At 37.3% G+C, this 22545-nt stretch overlaps 1 protein-coding gene across 1 annotated transcript in view; it reads right to left on the bottom strand.

Annotated features, from left to right (window-relative positions):
- NFXL1 (nuclear transcription factor, X-box binding like 1) overlaps window positions 1-20159 on the bottom strand; it is a 41959-nt gene extending 21800 nt beyond the window's left edge. Inside the window, exons 1-11 of the mRNA XM_017849957.1 lie at window positions 20061-20159; window positions 19417-19653; window positions 16840-17013; window positions 11586-11695; window positions 9533-9663; window positions 5694-5872; window positions 5285-5446; window positions 5107-5207; window positions 4275-4389; window positions 2818-2942; window positions 148-270 (exon numbers count right to left, since the gene is read on the bottom strand). Of these exons, the coding sequence (XP_017705446.1) occupies window positions 148-270; window positions 2818-2942; window positions 4275-4389; window positions 5107-5207; window positions 5285-5446; window positions 5694-5872; window positions 9533-9663; window positions 11586-11695; window positions 16840-17013; window positions 19417-19651 (1455 nt within the window). The 5' untranslated portion in view covers window positions 19652-19653; window positions 20061-20159. The remainder of the gene's footprint in view (window positions 1-147; window positions 271-2817; window positions 2943-4274; window positions 4390-5106; window positions 5208-5284; window positions 5447-5693; window positions 5873-9532; window positions 9664-11585; window positions 11696-16839; window positions 17014-19416; window positions 19654-20060) is intronic.
- Between the last annotated feature and the right edge of the window lie 2386 nt (window positions 20160-22545).

Raw genomic sequence — 22545 nt, 5'->3', positions numbered from 1 at the left:
GTTAATCTAGAATATTTATTAACATATTAAAACAAAGCATATGCCTGAACATTTGAGAAAGACTTCAAGACAGCACTTATTGCGGTCCAAAATGGAGAAATTCAATACAGTCTTTAAATCAGAGGTTTCCAAGGTTAATACACAAACCTTTCTTCTACATTGATGCTTCTGACAGTCACGCATCTTAACACATTTAGTTTCACACAGATAAGGTTTATGACAAGGCATTCGTTTTGTATGCTTTCCACAGCGACAATGCTTTTCCACTTCCTGGAATAATAAAATAAATGCTATTAAAATTGATTTTTGTTAATATTTTTTCCTCACATCGCACCTTTTACAATTATTAAAACATAAAGAACAAAAATTTTAACACTAAATTTGTATAACAAACTTTACCAAAACCAATCTGAATTTGCTAAAACATTTACTTATATCTTACTTTGCTCCAAAAAGGACTTCATATAAATTTGTTATTAAATTTAGAAAACTGATATTAAATAGTAAAAAAAAAAAAAAAAAAAGACCACATAAAAAAACCACTTCCATTTCATTACAACCATAACATCTGCAACTCTTGTCTCAGTAAAGTCAAAAAAACTAGATTACCTAGTAAGCTAACTTGTGGACTTGGTACTCTGGTCAAAACCAAAATGACATAGACAACTTTAAAGTCTCAAGTCTAGACCTCTACTGAAGTCTTGAACACTCGAAGTCATCCAAGAGGGCTGGGATCAACTTCTTATGAACTCCAGTTAATGTTGATATTTTGACCTACTCTCATTATAATGAATATTCTGCATGGCATCTAAAATGAGGAATCCTTTCCAGAAGGTTTTCAATTTACATTGCCAAGATTCATCAGAGGAATCACTATCTATGGCAGCTATAGCCTTAGGAAATATATTTCTTAAAAAATAGAACTTGAAAGTCAAAATTATTCCTTGATCCATGGGCTGCAGAATGGATACTGTATTAGCAGACATGGCATAAAAACATTCATCTCTTTATACACCTCAATCAGAGCTCGTGGGTGACCAGGTGCATTGTCAATGAGCAGTAATATTTTGAAAAGAAAATTTCCTGATCAGTCAGTTTCAAGAGTGGGCTTATAACCATGCCATAAAGGTGTGCTGTCAATAGATGTGCTGTCATCTAGGCTTTGTTGTTCCATTTACAGAGCATAAGCAGACTAGGTTCAGCAAAATTCATAAGACCCCTACAATTTTTGAAATAGTAAATGAGCATTGGCTTCAATTACGAGCTACACTAATGAGCTACATTATCAATTAATGAGCAATTAAGGAGCTACATTAGCCCTTAAGAAGAAAGTCAGCCTATTCTTTGACGCTTTGAAGCTTTAACTGTGAAAGTCCTATATGGTATCTTCTTCCAGTAGAAGGCTATTTCATCTCAGTTGAAAACCTTTTCTTTAATGTAGCCACCTTCATCAATTACCTTAGCTAGATCATCTGGATAACCTGACAGCTTCTACATCAACACTTGCTGCTTCACCTTGCACCTTTGTATTATGAACAGGGCTTCTTTCCTTAAACCTCAAGTACCAACCTCTGCTAGTTTCAAACTTTTCTTGTGCACCTTCCTCACCTCTCTCAGCCTTCATAGAATTGAAGTTAGGGCCTTGCTTTGGAGTAGGCTTTGGCTTAAGGTAATATTATAATTACTTTGATCTTCTTTGCAGACCTCTAAATCTTCCTCCTTATCATCAATAAGGCTGTTTCACTTTATCATTCCTGTATTCACTGCAGTAGCAATTTTAACTTCCTTCAAGAACTTTTCCTTTGCATACACAACATGGCTAATTGATGCAAGAGACCTTTCAGCCTATTTCAGCTTTCAACTTGCCTCCCTCACTAGCTTAACCATCTCTAGCTTTTGATTTAAATGAGAAATGTGTGACTCTTCCTTTCACTTGAACATTTACAAAAGCCACTGTAGGGTTATTAATTGGCCTAATTTCAATATTGTTGTCTCTCAGGGAATAGGAAGGCCCAAGGACAGGGAAAGAGAATGGGGAACAACTGGTCAGTAGAGCATTCAGAACACACACACAACATTTAACCATTAAATTCACTGTCTAATATGGGCATGGTTTGCGGCACCCCCAAACAATCACAATAGTAACATCAAAGATCACTGACCACAGGCTATCATATCAGATATAATGATAATGAAAAAGTCTGAAATAGTGCAAGAATTACCAAATATGACACAGAGACATGAGCACATACTGTTGGAAAAATGGAGCTGAAAGACTTGTTTTACAAAGGCTTACCATAAATCTTCAATTTATTAAAAACACAGTATTGGCAAAGCACAATAAAGTGAAATGCAATAAAACATGGTATGCCTGTACTCTCCTGCTTCTTACCCTAATATTAGGTCACTAAATTCATATAGATCATGACACAGATGTATATGAAAATAAGTAATAGAAAACAACCACAGGACAATCTCATTTGATACATTATGATAGGTAGCTCTTAAAAGCAATTTTTTTTTTTTTTTTTTTGAGACGGAGTCTCGCTCTGTCACCCAGGCTGGAGTGCAATGGCGCAATCTCAGCTCACTGCAAGCTCCGCCTCCGCCTCCCAAGTAGCTGGGACTACAGGTGCCCACCACCTCGCCCGGCTAGTTTTTTGTATTTTTTAGTAGAGACGGGGTTTCACCGTGTTAGCCAGGATGGTCTCGATCTGACCTCGTGATCCACCCGTCTCGGCCTCCCAAAGTGCTGGGATTACAGGCTTGAGCCACTGCACCCGGCCTTAAAAGTAATTATTACACGAGATGACTAACTTGTCTACATGTTTCACAGGGACCTCGGTGACAACGCTGTGAACATCTATGAATTCCACATTCAAGTACTTTGTCACAACTGTCTCCACAAGTTGGTACATCTTCTGTACAAGGCAAAGAAAACCCTAAAAACAGACAAAAAGTCAGTGTTAATAATAAGATACACTATTATTAAACATCAACAAAATGCTATGTTCTTCAGGCTCCCTAAGGAATGCTGGCACTTTCAGACTATAAATTTTTGTATCCACATAATCATTGGGAAAAATTAACTTTAATGAAAATAATCCCTAATATTTGTTAAGCTTATGGCTTTTAAAAAGAAATTTGACACGTTACCATCCTCAAGAAACATATTTTTATGGGCTATCTCCTTCAGAAATAGTTATCTGAAGAAATGAGTAAAGACTACATAAATCATTCATGAATTTTCCTAATTTAAAAATTTGTTTTAAAAAATTTGCTCTGAACTACCCCACAAAGACAAAAAGAAAGATGTAGACTTTAAAACAATATAAAACTCAGGACAGGCGCAGTGGCTCACACTTACAATCCTAGCACTTTGGGAGGCCGAGACAGGAGGATTACTTGAGGCCAGGAGTTCGCAGCTAACCTGGGTAACACAGGGAGAACCCATCTCTACAAAAATTTTTTAAAATGAGCCAGCCATGGTGGCAGGTGCCTGTATTCCCAGCTACTGAGAAGGCTGAGGCAGGAGGATCACTTGAGCCCAGGAGTCTGAGACTGCAGTGAGCTAGGATCACACCACTGCACTCCAGCCTGGGCAACAGAATGAAACCACCTCTCTTAAAAAACTGCAACAACTACAAAATTATAAAACTCACCTTTAACATAAACATATTGTGACAAGTATTAGAAGCAGTCTTATACATATGATGCTGTTATTTGTGGGGCGTCAAAGAAGCTGACTCAAAGTGCTATCCTACTATGCCTTTACCTCAAAGCAGCCTAAAATAAACTCACCTATAACCTATTACATAATAATGACAATAGCACAGCCTCTGCTATTATCAAACCCCACCAGAGTGGTACATTTGTTATAACTGATGTACTTACATCGACACATCATAATCACCCAAAGCTCATAGTTTATATAAGGGTTCACTCATGGTGTTGTATATTTTATAGGTTTGGACAAATGTATAATAACATATATTCACCATTACAGTATCACACGGAGGAGTTTCCCTACCCTGAAAATCTTCTATGTCTCTCCTATTTATCTCTCTCTCTCTCCCCAACCCCTGGAAGCCATTGATCACTACAGTTTGGACCTTTCCAGAATGTCATATAGTTGGAGGCTTAAATTTTGTAGCTTTTTCAGACTGGCTTCTTTCATTTAGTAATATGCACTTAAGTTTCCTGGAGCACGTCTTTTGAATGTCTTTTCATGGCTTGATAGTTCATTTCCTATATATAAAAAAAATAAGTCTTACTTGATTTCTGACATGGACAGAACCTTCTCCCAGATCGAGGACATTCTCCACAAGCACCAACATGGCAAACTTGCTCACATGTGTGATTACCACATGGCAGTGTTTTTCCACATACCTAAAATAAAATGCAATAAACACTAATGAAGGATTTAAAAGTTAACAAAAAAGACTTCATACAAGACACAATCCATTTTTCAATCACAAATAAACAACTGCTTACGTCCCTCATATTATTTTACTTTATATTTTATACAGGTGTCATACATATGTGTATATATAGGTACATATATACATAGGTATATATAGGTACATATACATATATAGGTACATATATACATATGTATACACACACATATATTTCCTATGCACCAAAAAGCATATTTTAAAAATGCAATACAGGAAAAAACTACATGCAGCTTCATATGGCCTTTCACCAAGGAGTTCTAAGTGGCAGTAAAACCATGCCAATTCTAGGACAAGCAACCTATAAAACCAATCTTACTTCCTCAATTTGATGAATTCAAGAAGCAGAGAGGGGTGCTGGTTGAAGAGAGGGGAAAGAGAAGAAGGGGACAAGAGCTAGCAGGAAAGAGTACAAATGTAGTGAATCCAAAATTCAACAAATACCTGTTACTTTGAAAAAAATTTTCCTCCAATAATTAAAATAATATTAAATTTAAGAGTAGTTTCTTAAAACATGATATAATTCACCTGAGTTGTTATTCTTCCTTGCCTTTTATCCAACTAAACCTGATTAGCCTTGCTGCTTTCTAGGTTGTCTATGCTTTGTGTATTCTTTAATACCCACCCCTCGAAATGCATATAAACTTACTTGATCACAGTGCCATAGTGGACTTGCACAACTTCTTTCGGCTACTTTTTTGCCACAGACACACTTTTGTCTACTAACTCTTGGACAAGGCTGACAGCTTCCTAAAACCACAATGATAAATTAGCACAGAAATTGACTTTTGCTTAGTCAGAAAAATCTAATGGGTATGGCCTTTTACCTGCATGACAAGGATTTTCACACTTATGTTGCCCACAAAGCAACTTCCGTCCACATGGCAGCTGACAAGACCATTCCTTGGCACTGCACCTACGAGGGATAGGTTTTGCTTTCTTACAGTAACAAGTAGTTGTGACCATCTTTGGACAAGGAGGGCAGGGACCTAGAATTTAGTAAAAGCAAAAAAAAAAAAAAAAATCTAAAGTCAGAAACTAAAACTTTCAATTTCTACATCTATCAATAATTTCTAGAACTTTCTTTACTGATGCTTGACAAAAGGCAGTAACTTTCAATATTTTTTCATGGCAAACTTCAATTGTGAATTCAACTTTTACAATTTTTTTTTTTTTGCCTCAACATAAGAAGAAATAATCACCCACAAACAATTAAAAATGCAATATATAACTCACCTGGATGACAGAGGAGTAAACATTTATGGCCACAAGAAGGTTTAAATTCACGCTCACATACTTGGCCGCATGAATGAGGCACAAGCCACGGATCTAAAGGTGGATCTTCCACTTTTCCACAATAGCAATAGTATCTACTAGGTGTTTCAGATCGTTTGTACTCAAACCTACATTTTGGACTACAAAGAAGAATAAATTATTAAAGCTAACTTCGCCTTTAAAAGCAACATGAGAGACAGAAATATAAATAAACTTAGTAACAGAGTATATTCTGTTAAATTAGTTTTATGTTAAGGAACTCTGCTCCATCTTTGTGTTAGTAAAAAAAAAAAGATCTTATTAAAATCTATTTCAACCATATAGAACAGCACTGTACAATACAATGTGCTGAGATGATGAAACAGTTTTATACAGGGATTGTCCAACACAGTAGCAATTAGCCACATACTGTGAGCACTTGAAACGTGGCTAGTGCTTACAACTGAGGAAGGAATCAAATTTCTTATTTTATAATTTCTGAATATTGAAATAGCTACATGTGGCCAGTTACCATGAATTAAACAGCACATATATAGAATACAGCTACAAAAAGAAAGTAACATTAGTTTTCTACTAACCACCTGAACTTTATTCTTGAGAAATTCACTCTGCTTTTCATAAAGCTCAACTTTTTAAGTTTTGTTTTGTGGATTACAAATAAACAAAATATATTAGCAACAGCAAACAGAAGAGAGAAGTCAGGTTATAGACAGGCAATACCGCAAGAAACACGACTACAATTTAGAATTAAGGGGAAATAAACTTGAAAATAAAGAATTTCATAATTCATAACATCTAGCACAAAAAAAATATAATTTTTGTTTTTCTTTTTTGAGACAGAGTCTCACTCTGTCACCCAGGCTGGAGTATAGTGGCGCAATCTCGTCTCACTGTAACCTCTGCCTCCGAGGTACAAAAAATTCTTGTGCCTCAGTGTCCCAAGTAGCTGGGACTACAGGTGCGCGCCACTACGCCCAGCTAATTTTTTGTATTTTTAGTAGATTCGGGGTTTTTGCCATGTTGGCCAGGAGTTGAAACTCCTGACCTCAAGTGATTCATCAGCCTTGGCCTCCCAAAGTGCTGGGATTACAGGCATGAGCCACTGTGCCCAGCCCAAAAAAAAGATATAATTTGAATGTGCCTAAGTCAAAGAAAAGTTCAAGTACCATGAAAGGCTTTAAACTTCCATCATTAAAATAAATAAGTTTTGGTAGTAGAAGTGTTAACCTTCAGCTCTATCAGAAATGTACTTGTAGATCATCATAGATCACTTCATTCTCAAAAGACGCTCTAACTTTATCTCCCAGACAAATGAGTATAGTTAGCACATTACATTAGAACAAGTTTCATATTAACATTTAAATTTCTTTTGTATCATATACAAAATATTTTCATTGTCATGAGAATATGTTCGGTTTCCAAATAAATGCCACATAAATATTCAAAATAACCAAAAGATATTTGTTCTTGTAATGAAAATCAAAACAAAATACTAAGTTCATCTGCCTCTGGAATAAATAACTGGCACTTTATTGGAAGAATTCAATTTTTTTTTTATTAAAAGTGTTTACTATTCCTTTAAGCCAGTGTGAAGGGGGATATGTATTTTTAATAAGCATGGGTATGGATGACTAATAGGCAACTCAACATACCTTAACACTGCCCATCAGCACTGAAACTGAACTGGCCCAGTGAGGGTAATATATGCAAATGTGTGAGTTTTATTTTAAAATGGGATGACAACAATGAAACGTAATTATGCTAGATCTTCTTCATTAAAAAGTAGTATCTTAGTAGAAACCTGCATTTTAAATTTTTTATTTCCATAAAATAACTTAAAATTATTAACATTTTACCAAGTTCTAGCTCCATCTTGATGAGGATTAAACAAAATGGGTTCTTAACCAGAATGGTCATTTATTTTCTTAAAAAAATATGAAATATGGAACACAAAGTATACGGCACAGCTGATTAAACTGTTGTTCCTTTTAAATTAGAAGTAACAGTACTTTTTTTTTAATTGATCCTTTCCTCCTCTATGGCAAAATGACTACTTAAAACAGAAGTGAGAAGAGTGAGGGTAAAAAAATATATACATAAGGTTTAAATCTCTAAACTAGCAAGCTGGAACACCTGGCTTAATTCCGTACCTATTAAACACTAAAAGTCCTCCACCACAAGTAAATAATATGCAGGAGCAAAATATACTTTGAAATGTTTGAAACAGTTTTCAAAAGTGTGCATTCAATGAAAAGAAAATAACATTTCTAAAAGCAAGGACAAAAGACATAACTCAGCTGAAAGAATAGCAAAAGCACTGAATTTAAAAGTAAGAAATCCTAGGTTTCTCCACTACTTAAGAGTGAGCAGCATGAAGTCATTTCCCTTCAATTAACTTCAATATCCCCATTGGTAACAGGAAAATAAAATCTCTCACAGATTGCTGAGAATTATTTTTACATACTCTTCTAAAAGTCACCAGCATGTCTAAATGTTTTTTAAAAACTACACCACTGGCCAGATGCGGTGACTCACGCCTGTAATCTCAACACTTTGAGGGGCCAAGGTGCGTAGATCACATGAGACCAGAAGTTCAAGACCAGCCTGGCCAACATGGTGAAACCCCCATCTCTACTAAAAATACAAAACTTAGCCGGACATGGTGGCGGGCACCTGTAATCCCACCTACTCTGGAGGCTGAGACAGGAGAATCGCTTGAACCATACAGGCAGTGGCTGCAGTGAGCCGAGATCACACCACTATACTCCAGCCTGGGCAACACAGCAAAACTGGCTCAAAAAAATAAAAATTTAAATTAAAAAAAAAAAAAAACTCAAAATTTTAAACATAAAATTAGTTACTAAAGTTACAAAGTGTGACCACACAGAGCCCCTGAAGCTTACGCTTCACTACTTTGATAGTCAATCTACCTCTCTGGACAGCCAACATGAATAAGTTTCTTGTTGTCTTTACTTAGCAGAGATATAAAATTCGACTCTCCAACTCTTTCTAGAAATATAACAAAAGTTCTCAAGACCAAATAATCATCAATAATAAGCAAAACTAATAAATGTAAAAAAAATGATATTGTATAATATACACCTGCAGTTTTGAGATTTGGGAGGATAAAACTGGAAATCTTATAATCAAAATACATTAAATGATAGTCTTGTACAATGTAATAATAATGCATCCTCATAGAATTCTGGACAAGAAGATCACAATTATGAATGATTCTCAGTCCTACAGAAAACTGAAAGTCCTTTCAAAGGATAATTAAGGAACTGTTTTGCAGAAGAAAATTAAGTCTGGATGATTTATTAGTTATACAAATTCAAATTGAAAAAAACCAGCCTTTATTAAGGTTCCATATATTCACACACCAAATGACTAATTAAAGGCCCAACATGGATACTGAAACCACCAATAAAGTAATATAGAATCTACAATTTTAATTTATCCTACAATTTAATAATCCAACTAGGCCAGGTGCAGTGGCATGCCAGCCTAATTGGCACTTTGGGATTTTTTGGGATGGGTCACTTGAGGTCAGGAGTTCAAGACCAGCCTGGCAGACATGGTAAAACCCCGTCTCTACTAAAAATACAAAAAATTAGCCAGGCGTAGTGATAGGTGACTATAATCCCAGCTACTCAGGAGGCTGAGACAGGAGAATCTCTTGAACCCAGGAGGTGGAGGTTGCAGTGAGCCAAGATCGCCACTGCACTCCAGCCTGTGTGACAAGACTAAAACTCCATCTGAAAATAATAATAATAATCCAACTAACTAGAAAAAGTTACCAAGGCCAGGGATAATCTCTCTTTCCAAAATCATCATCAGTCACAGAAGATACAAGAAACTCGCTGTCTTTAGCCCACTTCTGGATACAGGGCATGTGAAATATACAGAAACATCCTGAACAGCTCCAAACCTAAGACAAAGGTATCAGAAGTTAATATATGTTAATTTTTCTTTGTTAATTGTAAAATAATTTAAAATGAGTATCACACTAAACTATTTTCAAGAGCTATCTAAGGATTAAAGAAAAAAGGTCTTTCCTTCCAGTATAACAGAACTGTTTCATGGGAAATGCATTTAAAGTAGAATATGTTAAAGAAAATTATTGTTAATCACACAGATTCATTCAGCTAGAAATAATTACTGCTAACATTCTGGACAGTCTCCAAATTTATATATATATATATTTTTCATACTTTTAAAAAATAAGGTCATACTATAATAACTGAAATGTAATTTTATAGTCTTTTTTATAAGCATATTTATAGCTATACATTACATCATGTAGACTTAGGTACTTAAATTTCTTGTTGTTGGATGGTTATTTCCAAGTATAAATACTACTACGAAAGAATCCTTAAACATAAATATGCACAGATATATCTACATAGCCCTTTTGTTACATAAAACCTGTTAGTCTAACACCTAACTAATACTAAATTTTAAAAATTAAGTAATCAGAAACTAAGAATATACATAATTTAAAAGCTTAAGAAATAATACTAAATTCATTTTTAAAACCTGCCAAATACTTTGATAAAACTGATAAAAATCAGTTCCCCTTTTCTCATAACATTTTACAACTGTTTGAGAAAATCAGATATGTAGCATACTGCATGAGCTAACAACAGCATTAAACAGCCAACTTCTTAGTTTGGGTTACCCCCAAAGCAGCATCTGAGATAAGAACTTGGATGCAGGAGTAAGGGGACTAGACAGGAAAAAGAAATGCCAATGAATGGCATATTGTTGAGCTGATTACCACTAAGGGCCACAGAAGCTCAATCCTACAGGGGACCGTCTGCAGAACCATGTAAAACACGCCTTGGACTGCCCAGACCCAACCACTAATGGTAAGGAGGTTGAGGCATTCACCTACCAAGTCCCTGTGGTGCAATGTTGCTGCAAGGGGCTTTAACTATCCAGTGCTTCTGCACTATAGCCATGAACTAGCTAAGTCAGTTTCCAAGAAGAAAATTCAGAGGTGGAAAAAACGCACACACACAGCAAGTGTTTAAAGTGGGTTTGTATCTGCATGCAGAGATTATGCATTCCCTGTAGCTGAAATCAAAGTAAACCAACTAGATGTGACTCTAGGCACAAAAGGAATCTATATCTGATATACTCTTCTATCCAACCAGAGCATGTTAAATTTCTGATTCACTCTACATGACCAAACTATTTCATCTGACTTGATTTGCTTTCTTTAGGCAATGCTGCTATGATAGCAGTGAATTAATCTAAGGTCTAAATGTTGAGTCTTTCATATTCAGTAATCACTTCTTAATTGCTTCATTAATGCCCTTTTAAATTTACATATAGATATTTTTATCACTAGGCCATAGCTCCTCCAAGGACATGAGTTTTGTCCAAATCTCTCTCCCCACTGACCCTCACCACTTCCCAAAATGCCTTTAACACAGGATACGCTAACTAATTAAGCCATAAGTGTTATTGCCAAGTTCTACTTTCTTGAAGATAGGGACTGTATCTTTTCCAAACCCAATAAAATAGTAAAATATAATACATTTTAACATTTCACTTTTGTGGGAATCTATAAAGTACAGATGCTAAAAATGTTCTATCAAATCAACATTTGCATTAAAACTGAAGACAACTAAGTTATTTCAATAGTGCTAAAATACTGGATACTCATTTAGTGGTAATTTTTTTTAAATTACGTATTTTAAAATGAAGATCAATTCATACACAAAATTCTCAAATGAAGTATTTTTAAACAAAAGTAAACAAAAGAATAAATCATTAAGTATTGTAAGTCCAATTCCCAAGATATTTTGGGAAGATACATTAATATAAATAAGGAGAAAAACTTACTGCTTGGTTTCTCTTCACCGAAGCAATACAAATTAAGCATGTCATAGCCCCTGCTTGAAAAGCTTCATTTACATATTGTTTTGTTCGCTCTAATTCACGTGTATCTCCATCTGGAAATTTAAAGATTGAAAATCTCATCCTAAACAACATCTGAAAATAACACAAACTCACTAATAGCACCACATTACGTAAGAACTGTCTAGCAATATCAATTGCTCAAAATATAGCTGTAAAACAAGAAGTTTTTTTAAAAAAGTAACCAATGAGCTGTCAAGAGGTAACAAAGTCTGTGTATTAAATCTTGTGTACATGGTTCAAAACCAGCACCTCAGCTCTCTCTCTCTGTTATATTTACTTTTTTGGCTGTTACAATTCTCAACAAATTTGGTGGGGGCAGAGCCATAAGCAAGAGCTGGAAGATGTAAAGTCTTAAGGAAAAGCAAAGTGTGAAAGGAAAAGCCTAAACGAATTAGTAGAATCACTTAGCATAAACATAAGCATAGATGTGAGTGCGTGGGTGTGTGTGTGTGTTTGTGTGTGTGTGTGCGCGCGTGAATTTAATAGGTGTATTCTTAATAAAAACTTGTTGATGAAAAGACCCTGAGGTTTTTACAGTACAATAACCACATCTCATGAAATATGTTCACTACTTCTGCTTAAGAAGGCAGAATAAGCTTTTCAGAAAAAACAGTACCAGACATTATTTTCTTTGAGTAATTACTGAGTGCTTATTTGCTAGACACTGTACTATTAGTACTTCAATAGGATTAAATGAGCTATTATCTTCATTTTACAAATGAGAAAACTGAGACACAAAAGAATTAACTTCAGTTTGCCTACAAAGTGAACCCTCTTAACCTCTATGCTATACTGCAGTGAGCAGTTACTGCAGGAAGGTCCAACAAATAACAAGTAACAGCAAAATGAAAAATAGAACAAGTCCCCTAAAGCACAAATGACAACAAAAGGGCAATAATCTGAGTCACTTTAGTATGAGAAAAATAAGCCTGCATGGCTTTAGAACAATAAAGATACGTTCAATAGAAGTTGACTGAGTCTTCAAAAAAAAGTAGATTAAAGCATAAACTAACATAAGTACAGAACTTATCATGATAATAACGTGGTTCAAGCCAAAATTTAAGTTGCCAAAAGAAAATGACATAAACAGGACATATGACTAATTCTTTACTTTCTAAAATCATCTGAGTAAACACAGCACTTACAAAAGCTTGCCCTACCATAAAATAAATGTGATTTAGGACATTAAACAAAATAAACGCAAACGTACTCTCAAAACTATAAATTATTATAAAATTATTACAGACAATTGCTTTATTTTAAACAAACATTGTAGTTTTTTAAAAAATCCTTAAGAGCAGAATAATAATATGGGGTGTCTATTTTGCTTTTCAACTAAGCTGGCATTAACAGATACAAAACATTTTAAATTTCATCTAATTTAACAGCTAACTCAAAAAACAGTATTTAAGAAGAAGACAGAACAGATTTTCACAAAATAAAACTAACCTTATATTTTAAAATTTATGTAAGATTTCTCTGAAATATTTACAGTTTGGCTGCATCAATAAAATGTACTGCCCAGCACTTCACAGTGGATAGCATGGCATTTGAAGTCATGCATTTTAAAAAGATCACTCTGGCAACTAAAGAAAAATGAGTAAGTGGAGGCCAAGACTGAAAGCTGAAGTACCAGTTAAGAGGTAGTTACAGCAGATAAAGCAAAAAATGACCTTGAGCAAGTTACCTAATGTGTCTCAGTTTTCTCATCTGTAAAATTAGTAGTAACAGTTATCTACCTCACAATTATTATATGGATTTAATCCACATGTTAAGCAGCTGTAAAGGCTTAAACTAGGCAGTGACAGTACACAGGCAGAGTAACAGTAGATTTAAGAAATTTAGGAAGTAAAACTTAGGAGGACTTGGTGACAATGAGATTGTATCAGTTTTAAAAGCTGATGTTCATGTCAACATTCAGAAGGAAGAGTGCTGTGTCTGCTGAGCTGTCTGACATGGGTAGAGGGAGAATTGCAGTAAACAACATGCATATGCCATCTCTGCTCCCAGATGTCTGGCTTGGGAGGGTGACTGAGAAAACTGTAGTGCTATTAAGATAAAGAACACAAAAGAATAAATAAGTTCTCTTTCAACAGCAGTTTGATGTGTCCATGCACCAGCAAGATAGAGATACTCATCAGGAAGTTGGCCATGCAAGTCCGAAATTTGAGAGAAGAATCACAAAAATGCAAAGGCTGTGCTCAAATAAAAATGAACTCCTTTGGTAAAGTCCTGGTCTTCAATTCAATAATGTTAAGGTGGGAATCATCGCATTACTCTGGTATGTATGTTCTTAAATCAAGTGATCAGATTTTCTTACATTGGTAGAGGCAAAGGAATGGGAATCAAATACTAATGGATTTTATACAAAACACAGCATAAAAAAATTACCATAACACTGTAAGACTAAAAGCAGATTAAAAATTAATAAAACTTACAAACGACAAATGTTTTCTACATACTAGACTGAAAGACATTATTGCATTTTCTGTTGTAAAATAAAATCTGACTCTATCTAGAATGGTTCAAGCGAAGTCCTCTCAAAGCAGAAAACTTCTTAAGATTATTTTCTATAAAGTCCTTTAGAAATAAGAAACCCTCTAATCTTAGAGTTACTTTTTATCAGTTCTCACCTTGCCAAACTAGACTTCTCAGCCAAACTTCCTAATCTTAATTCCCTAGCAATTATGGGAAATTCCTTAGAAACCTACTTGATGATGTGCAACTATCTTCATGATCCTATCAGTATACTCAGGCAACTACCTAATTGCCAAGGTTAGGGGTTGGGAAGGAAAGGGTGAAATACATAAATCCTTCTGTCTGAAGACTTGAATAACTCTCAGCCAGGCACAGTGGCTCATGCCTGCCACTTTGGGAAGCTGAGGTGGGAGAATTCCCTGTAGCCAGGAATTCAAGACTAGTCCTGGCAACACAGGAAAACCCTGTCTCTACAAAAATATTCTAAAAAAATTAGCCAGGCATGGTGGTGTGCGCTTGCAGTACCAGCTACTTGGGAGGCTAAAGCAGGAGGGTCACTTGAGCTCGGTAGTTCAAGATTGTAGGGAGCTATGATCACACCACTGCACTCCAGCCTGGGCAACAGAAGAAGACTGTCTCCAAAAAAAAAAAAAGACTAACTCTCATGCTCTTTATTTGCCTTTACGCGAACTCATGCTCAAACTCTGCTATGCTTCTGATTCTGTTGTACCAACAGTCCTGAATCCTGGCATCACTGGCCTTATACTTCTCATGAAAGCACAATATAATAACTAAGGAATACATTAGTATAGAGTAGAAGAGAGCTTAGGATGTGGGGCCTTATGATCAAGGGAAGACATGACTGAAAAAAGAAACAAAATTTTTAAAAGAAAGCAGCAGCTATGATAGAAAATCTCTAATAATCAAGCCACAAAATACATTAAACATTCCAGCAAACAGATATACAGCACAGACTACACAACAGGCACTACCGTAAGCACTACGGTACTTACACATAGTGATTCATTTCATCCTAACAACTCTAAGGTATTTAGTGTCACTATACCCATTTTACAAAAGAAGAAACTGAGCCCCTAAGATGCTAAGCAATATGTCAAACATCCTACAGCCAAGTAGCAAAGCCAAGAATCAAACCATGGCAATCTGGCTCAAATATCAATGTTCTTAACTGCTGTACAACGCTGCTTTTTCCCCACAAACAGGTACAAAAGTAACCGTCTAATCTCCTCAGAATTTTTCTGCTTTTACAGAGAAGATGCAATCAGCCCAGTAATGGCTCTAAAGCTAAGTAAACTAGGTTTAAACCCAGCTCTGCCAATTACTAATTGTGTAACTCTAGGAAAGTCACCTCTTCTCTGTAGAATTGTTTCCCAAAATATTTCTAAGGTTTTTCCTGGTTTTAACAGTATACTGAAGTAAGAAAAAGAACCAAGCAAGGGTATAAATATATATTACTAATAAAAGATATATAAACAATATGACATTTCTACAAATATATTAATAAATGTTGACATTACGTGCAAAATACTTTTTTTTTTTTTTTAATTGAGACAGTCTTGTTCTGTCTCCCAGGCTGGAATGCAGTGGCGCAATCTTGGCTCACTGTAACCTTCACCTCCCAGGTTCAAGCAATTCTCCTGCCTCAGCCTCCTGAGTAGCTGGAATTACAGGCGTGCGCTACCATGCCCAGCTAATTTTTTTGTATTTTTAGTAGAGACGGGGTTTCACCATGTTGGCCAGGCAGGTCTCAAACTCCTGACCTCAAGTGATGCCCCCGCCTTGGCTTCCCAAAGTGCTGGGGTTATAGGCATGAGCCACTGTGCCTGGCCTACATGCAAGAATATTTCCAATAATAATTTTAAAGTATAAAAGGCAGAAAGTTTGACAATATCTACATTTAAAATAATCTATTTTTACACTTAATACTAAAGTGGTACACAGCAACATCACTTTGGCCCGTTCGCACATAAACATATGTGGCTTTAAGAGCAACCAGATATAAACCACAGATAACACGAATGTACACGTCAAACCTGAGGGAATTTAGGTTTTTTTTTTTTTAAAGTATGGCTAGGTGCAGCACATGCCTGTAGTCTCAGCTACTCAGGAAGCTGAGGCAGGAGGATCACTTGAGCCCAGGAGTTCGAGGCTGCAGTGAACTATGATTGTACCACTGCACTCCAGCCTGGGCAACAGGATAAGACCCCAACTCTAAAAATAAATACATCAGATGTTGTAAATAAGATATAAAATAAGGAAGTAAAGAATTAAAAAGACTTCAAGACACATTTAACATGATGAAAAAAATGAATAGATTGAGGGGTACACAAAGTCCTCTAGTTAAATTAAATCATCAAAACCAGGAAAACTTGCCCCAGTTTGTTGCTCCGGAGCTTTAGCAGCCCTATCCAAGCTTTCTACTGAAACGCCAAATAAATACACACAAAGGCCTCCCAAGGCTATACAAGAGCCACTGCCATTCTACTTGCTTTATAGAAAAATTAGTGTCACACAATATATAACTCAAATACCAAAGTGTACAAAAATTCAACTCTAGAACACACAGTGCTCATCTTAAGACATAACATCTATTCCATATAGAACAAAGGCATTACCAAAAAAATGTCAGGAATATAGTTTCACTGATGTCAAAGGTCAAAATTTAGATGATCAGTACCTGTCTGAGTAGTGTATGTTATAAACGTATTTGCAACTATTTTTCCTTGTTTTCCTTCAAAATCTTCATCTCCTTCTTCTTCAGATGAAGAGCTAAAGTGTTCTTCAACAAGTTTTCTGGCTGCAGCTTGGTTAGCTTTCTTGATTTCTTCAAATTTTTTCTGAGACATTAGCTCTGTTTAAAAGAAAAAAGTTTCATTTCTGCAAAACAATCTCTCAAAAAGAAAAGCATAATGTGCTATCATTTTACAACATGCATTTCAAAGTCACCTTTGGAGCATTCTATCTTCCTGTAATCCATGAGAAAAGTATTTTCAAATTCCTTGACACACAACTAAAGAGAATACCACAACAAAAACTTTCACTTTTGTAAATATCCTGCTAAAATGCAGCAAATTTGTATGAAAACGGTGATTAACAAATCAAGAAAAAAATACGAAAATACGATAGAATTATCAAAATACTGGTGATCAACTTCAAAATAAGGACTAACAAAAATTAAGACGTTTTAAAGTACATTGTGCACAATAATTTTTAAGAAGTGAGGAAACATGTCCACAGTGAGCACATAAAGAATCAGGGAAGGTAGGTACTTCAATCTACCACCTTCTGAACAACAGGTAGGATAGGACAGGACAGTCCAGCCCAGTCCAGTCCAGCCCAGTCCAGCCCAGCCCCACCAAAGAGTTTGTATCAACAGTACTCACTATGCACCTACTATATTTATAATCGGCTTCTTAGGTCAAGAACTTTTTGCCTTTATTATTGACTTTTGTGATCACAAAAAAATAAACATTTTACATTAATCCACACAAAATATTAACATGGAAAACAGGTTTCTTCCAACTTCATTCCAAAAAGAATGTTAATTTTGGATTTGTTCTTCCACTATTTAGCACTATCTGTACTTCTCATTTTGTTACTTGATTAATCATGCAAAACAAAATCAGATTACTTCACTGCACATACTCCCAAAGAAGCTTCAAACTTCTTGAGAGCAAGGACCACGGGGATTTTCTTCAAGCACTGTTAATAAGCTCTTATGGACAGCAAACACAGTTTAAGAAAGGAGCCATAAACCTGCAGAATTGATCTGAGTTCATAAATTCCCATCTTGAGAGGATTTTAAATTTACTGATTGACTATTTTAAAATTCACATTGTACTTGAAACTTATGAGCCACTACCAAGAGAAGCTCTCTTATCTTAGGTGGTATATTCATACTTGATTATGTTCCCTCATGAAACATTTTCCTTTTCTTATTGCAACCAGTTTGGTTAGGGGTTATTAACAAAACAAACAGAGTATTTCAAGTAAACCAGGACAAAAATGTATATCATGCTTCCCTAGCAATATTTGAGTACTGGGAAAAAAAAACTGGCTATGAGATATATAATTCAAAACTTGTCATAAAAGAGATGATAAATGTCATTAATCTATGGGAAATTAGCACTTAAAAGACATATGAAAAAAGGCTGAATTGGACAGAGATAATGAGAACATTCATAACCTGGTAAATGTATTCATCTAACATCATCTCAAGGTGAAGACAAGTTGACAAGGCAACCTTCTCACGTATTATTTCTTACAGCCAAATCTCAACTATCCAGGTAGAGAATGCTTGTTTTCATTCTACCCACAAGATCTAAGAAAGTTTACCAAACCTGTTCACACGTCTCCATATTGCATACCTTATCATCACCACCATTAACTGCATGCTAAGACGATACAACCTACGTTTAAAATTAGCCTAGGAGAAAAATCACTCAGATACTCAATTCTGCTACCCACCCAAAAAAAATGTATCCTGAAATGCATTCCAGACACAAAAATAAAATGATTTCAGGGATTATTTCCTCGGCCCCATGCACAACCGTAAGTGCTCCCTGGCTCCACGAAAACATGGTCTCGGATAAAAGATATTGATATATCGGAGGCAGCACCAGATATATCCACAGAAGGACATGGAATTTGTAAATAGGAACTACAGTCAAGGAAGGTATCAAAAGCTCAAGTGCTTACAAGGAATAGAAAAGTCAAGAAACAAAGGCAAAGGTAAAGATGACAAATGACACCTGGCTCCAGAAATGAGAGAGAATGTGAGATGGAGTGCCCAAGTCCAATCTAAATGGGATTTCTGTGACTCAGCTGAGCTGACTGTTGCCATGCACAAAGATACTAAAGCCACAAGGTTGTTAACCAGATTTTTAAAAACGACAAACAAAGGCTGACAACCAATCCACATATAAAACTCTGTGTTAACCAAACAACACTATAGACCAAATCAGAACACCCGGCCACATTTTACAACTTATGGTCTGGAGATTCAAGCAGGCAAGAGTGGAGGGAAGGAACAAAGGTAATACCACCTAAAATTAAGATGAAAGAGGTGCGATGGAAATCTACCTAGAGTGCCGAAAAGAGCTGCCACCTGAAAGGTTGGAGAAGTGGGCCGGCTAACAAACTCCCGAAGGAGTGGAAAAGCAGTGAAAGAGAGAAGGCGAGGGCGGAGGCGGTCCTGACTAGCAACTGCCTTAGGAGGCATCCAGGTGAGCCCGCGGGCGGGAGCCATTCTCACCGCTGGCTGCGGGAGTCTGCAGGGCTTGGGATCCCGCTGGGCTGTGCCTGCTCCCTGAAGCCGCCGAGGTCGCGACTCCTCCCGGACTGGCGCCAAAAGGAACCGCGCCCACCGACCCCTTCTCTCGCCCTCCTCCGGCGCCGCGGAGATGGATTCCATTTCCTGAGGGGGCGGCAGTGGCCCGTCCCCGGGCTCGGCCTCGGCCACCGGCCACCTGGCGCCAGGAAGCTTCCATCCCTGCAGAAGAGAAAAAAAAAGAGTGGAAGGAGATGAGCGCGGCGAGGACCGCGGCGAAGGAGGAGAGAGTCGGTGCGGAAACCCCGTATGAGGGACCTAGTGAGGAAGGTTCCTGCAGGACGGGCACCGGGTTTCAGGAGGTCGCGGCCCTGCCTTTACCGGAGGGCAAGTCCCCGCCAAGCCCGGGCTTTGGAGACAGACCGAAGAGGCGAGGGAGGACTAGGCAGAGAAATAAACCGCGGAGCAAGGAGCACACAGTGCCCAAGACGGAAAGCCGGAGGAGAAATGGAAAGCGCCTCCTCAGCCTCTGGGGGAGCGTGGTAGGGGAAGAGTCACAGACTGACCCTGCGGCTCCTGCCGGGAACCAACCGCAGCGGTAGACCCCACTGAAAGCTACGTCTCCTTACCGTCGGCGCTCGCCCCAACAGACTACAACTCCCAGAAGCCCCCTCCCGCGGTCCGGCGACTGCGTGGCAGCACGGGCCGCTTCCTTATCCGGAAAAGTGCGGGGGTTGGGCGGGAGGGGAACCCCAAGCGCCTGCGCTGGCCTGGACAGGTCTTTGAAAACTACAACTCCCGGCGTGCTCTGGGGCTAGGGAGGGGCCGAAGGTCATAGGGGCGGACGGTGGTGGAGGTGGGCGGGTCCGGAGGGTCTAGTGACTCCCAAATTTGCTTCTGCTTCTGCAGGACTGCCCTAAACCCAGCTGGGTATGAGGTTTTCATAGCTCTGTCCCAATTGGTTCTGTGTCATATTTTATTATCCTTGCCTTTGGGCTTGCGGATGGCAGGAGGTGTCAATGTAAAATAATCAAAAGCGCAAAGTTTAAGGATAGCCCACCTTAGAAACACCGACTCCTAGGAAAGCAGTCAGCCTTCCGAAGTAGAGATTTAAGATTTCATTTCTGTAGGCAGAAACGGAGATGTTTTTAGGAGGATTACAACATTTTCTCATACAAGGTTAGCGAATAGTTACAACAATTTGCTTATAGACAGTATTTCTTTTTGGGAAGAGTACGTTTCACGTTTTTCGTAAAGGATTTTCTTTCATCTGATCTAAGCAAACCAGGGCAACAAAGCAGAAGTTAATCTATAAGGATCATTAAGAAGGCAGGAAGTTTTTGTCCTTAACTTCGTTTAATTCTCTCTACCCATTGTATAGAACAAGAAAAATAAGAAAGCAAGTTAATCTATAATGTGAGAAACAGAAGTTGTAACCATGTGTGACTCAGATGACAGTCACATCTCTCTCCAGGCTTAGTGAGTTTTAGGTTCCAACAGCCTTTAAATTGTATTTATTTTCATAGGGAAGTCTCACTAACAGGAAAAGCACTTACATTGAAAACGCTTTGAGATTGGCCACTGTGAAGGAGGGAAATTTGGGGGAGTGTTGCAGGAAAGTGGCTTGAGTAGTAAAAGTACCGTTCTAAAATGCTAGAGCAATGTAGAAAATAAATCTAAAACCTGTTATTGTCATAGTCCTTTGTAGTGTGCAATGAGGCTTCCCTGGAACATGATAATTTTTACCTTGATGGCATCTGCCTAAAATAGATTTTGTTAAGGAAAATAGTTGAGGGCCAGGACCTAAATCTTATGATTTTGCTGAGTTTTCCCGTAAGATACATATGCATATATACAGTCAGGTAGATTGCAAAAATTCATTCTGGGGTCTATCTGGGACTGAGAAACATATTGATGGCTCTGTGGGATTATATAGTCCTTAAACAGTCCTTCAACTTAGTTAATTCTTCTATTTTTATCATAAATTTCTATCATAATAGATAGCATTTATTAGATGTCAGGCACTGTTTAAAGTGTTTTACGTTATGTATTAACTAATTTCGTACTCACAGTAACCCTATTTATTATCCCCATTTTACAACTGAGAACACTGAGGCACAGAGAGATTAAGCAATTTGCCCTTGATCATACAGCTAGGAAGTAGTGAAGCCAAGATTCTATCCTAAGTAGTCTAATATTAGAAACCATGCTTTTACTGTCTTAAATGTAGACATTGCAGAATTGCCTATACATTAACCAAACTCCAAAATGACGTCCCATGGCCGGGCATGGTGTTTCACGCCTGTAATCCTAGCACTTTGGGAGGCCAAGGCAGGTGGATCACCTTAGGTCAGGAGTTTGAGGCCAGCCTGGCCAACATGGCGAAACCCTGTCTCTATTAAAAATACAAAAATTAGCTGGGCATGGTGATGGGTGCCTATAATCACAGCTACTAGGGAGGCTGAGACAGGAGAATCGTTTGAACCCAGGGGGCGGAGGTTGCAATGAGCTAAGATCGTGCCATTTCACTCCAGGCTAGGTGAAAGAGCAAAACTCCATCTCAAAAAAACGAAAAGAAAAAAAGAAATAACATATCTGAGAATGATATGACTTCATTGGTTAGAAACTAAGAGGTGCACAGCAACTCTCTTAATGCTGCACTTGTATAAGAACTGTAAGTTTAAAGCTGCAACCAGCTTTCAAAGTTTGAAAACCCTGAAGCGAGATTTTTCTTCAGTGGGGTTTTCACATACAGGAAAGGAGCTGTTAAACTCTGAGAGAGAATATAGTAATGATCACTAGGTAATGTCCAAGAAGTATTGAGTGGCTACTAAAAAGAGAGATCCTTCTTAGAATTGTGTTATATGCCAAAGAGCTGGACTAGCATTATATCTAAATCTCCATGTCAAACTTTCTTGAGAAATTTTTTCTGTTCCCGTGAATACCCAATAGCTAATAACAGTGACCAACAATCCTTGAGTGCTTTCTACATTCCAGCATTCTTCTAAGTCCTTTTTTCTTTTACTCATCTAATCTTCACAACAACCATGAAGTAGGTATTGTGATGCTCAAAACAATTTTTTTATTATACTTTAAGTTCTAGGGTACATGTGC

Source organism: Rhinopithecus bieti, unplaced genomic scaffold, assembly GCF_001698545.2.
Source record: "Rhinopithecus bieti isolate Rb0 unplaced genomic scaffold, ASM169854v2 scaffold_33213, whole genome shotgun sequence".
NCBI classification, from domain to species: Eukaryota; Metazoa; Chordata; class Mammalia; order Primates; family Cercopithecidae; genus Rhinopithecus; species Rhinopithecus bieti.
Note: the sequence above shows the minus strand (reverse complement) of the source record. Positions and strands in the feature narration are given on the sequence as shown.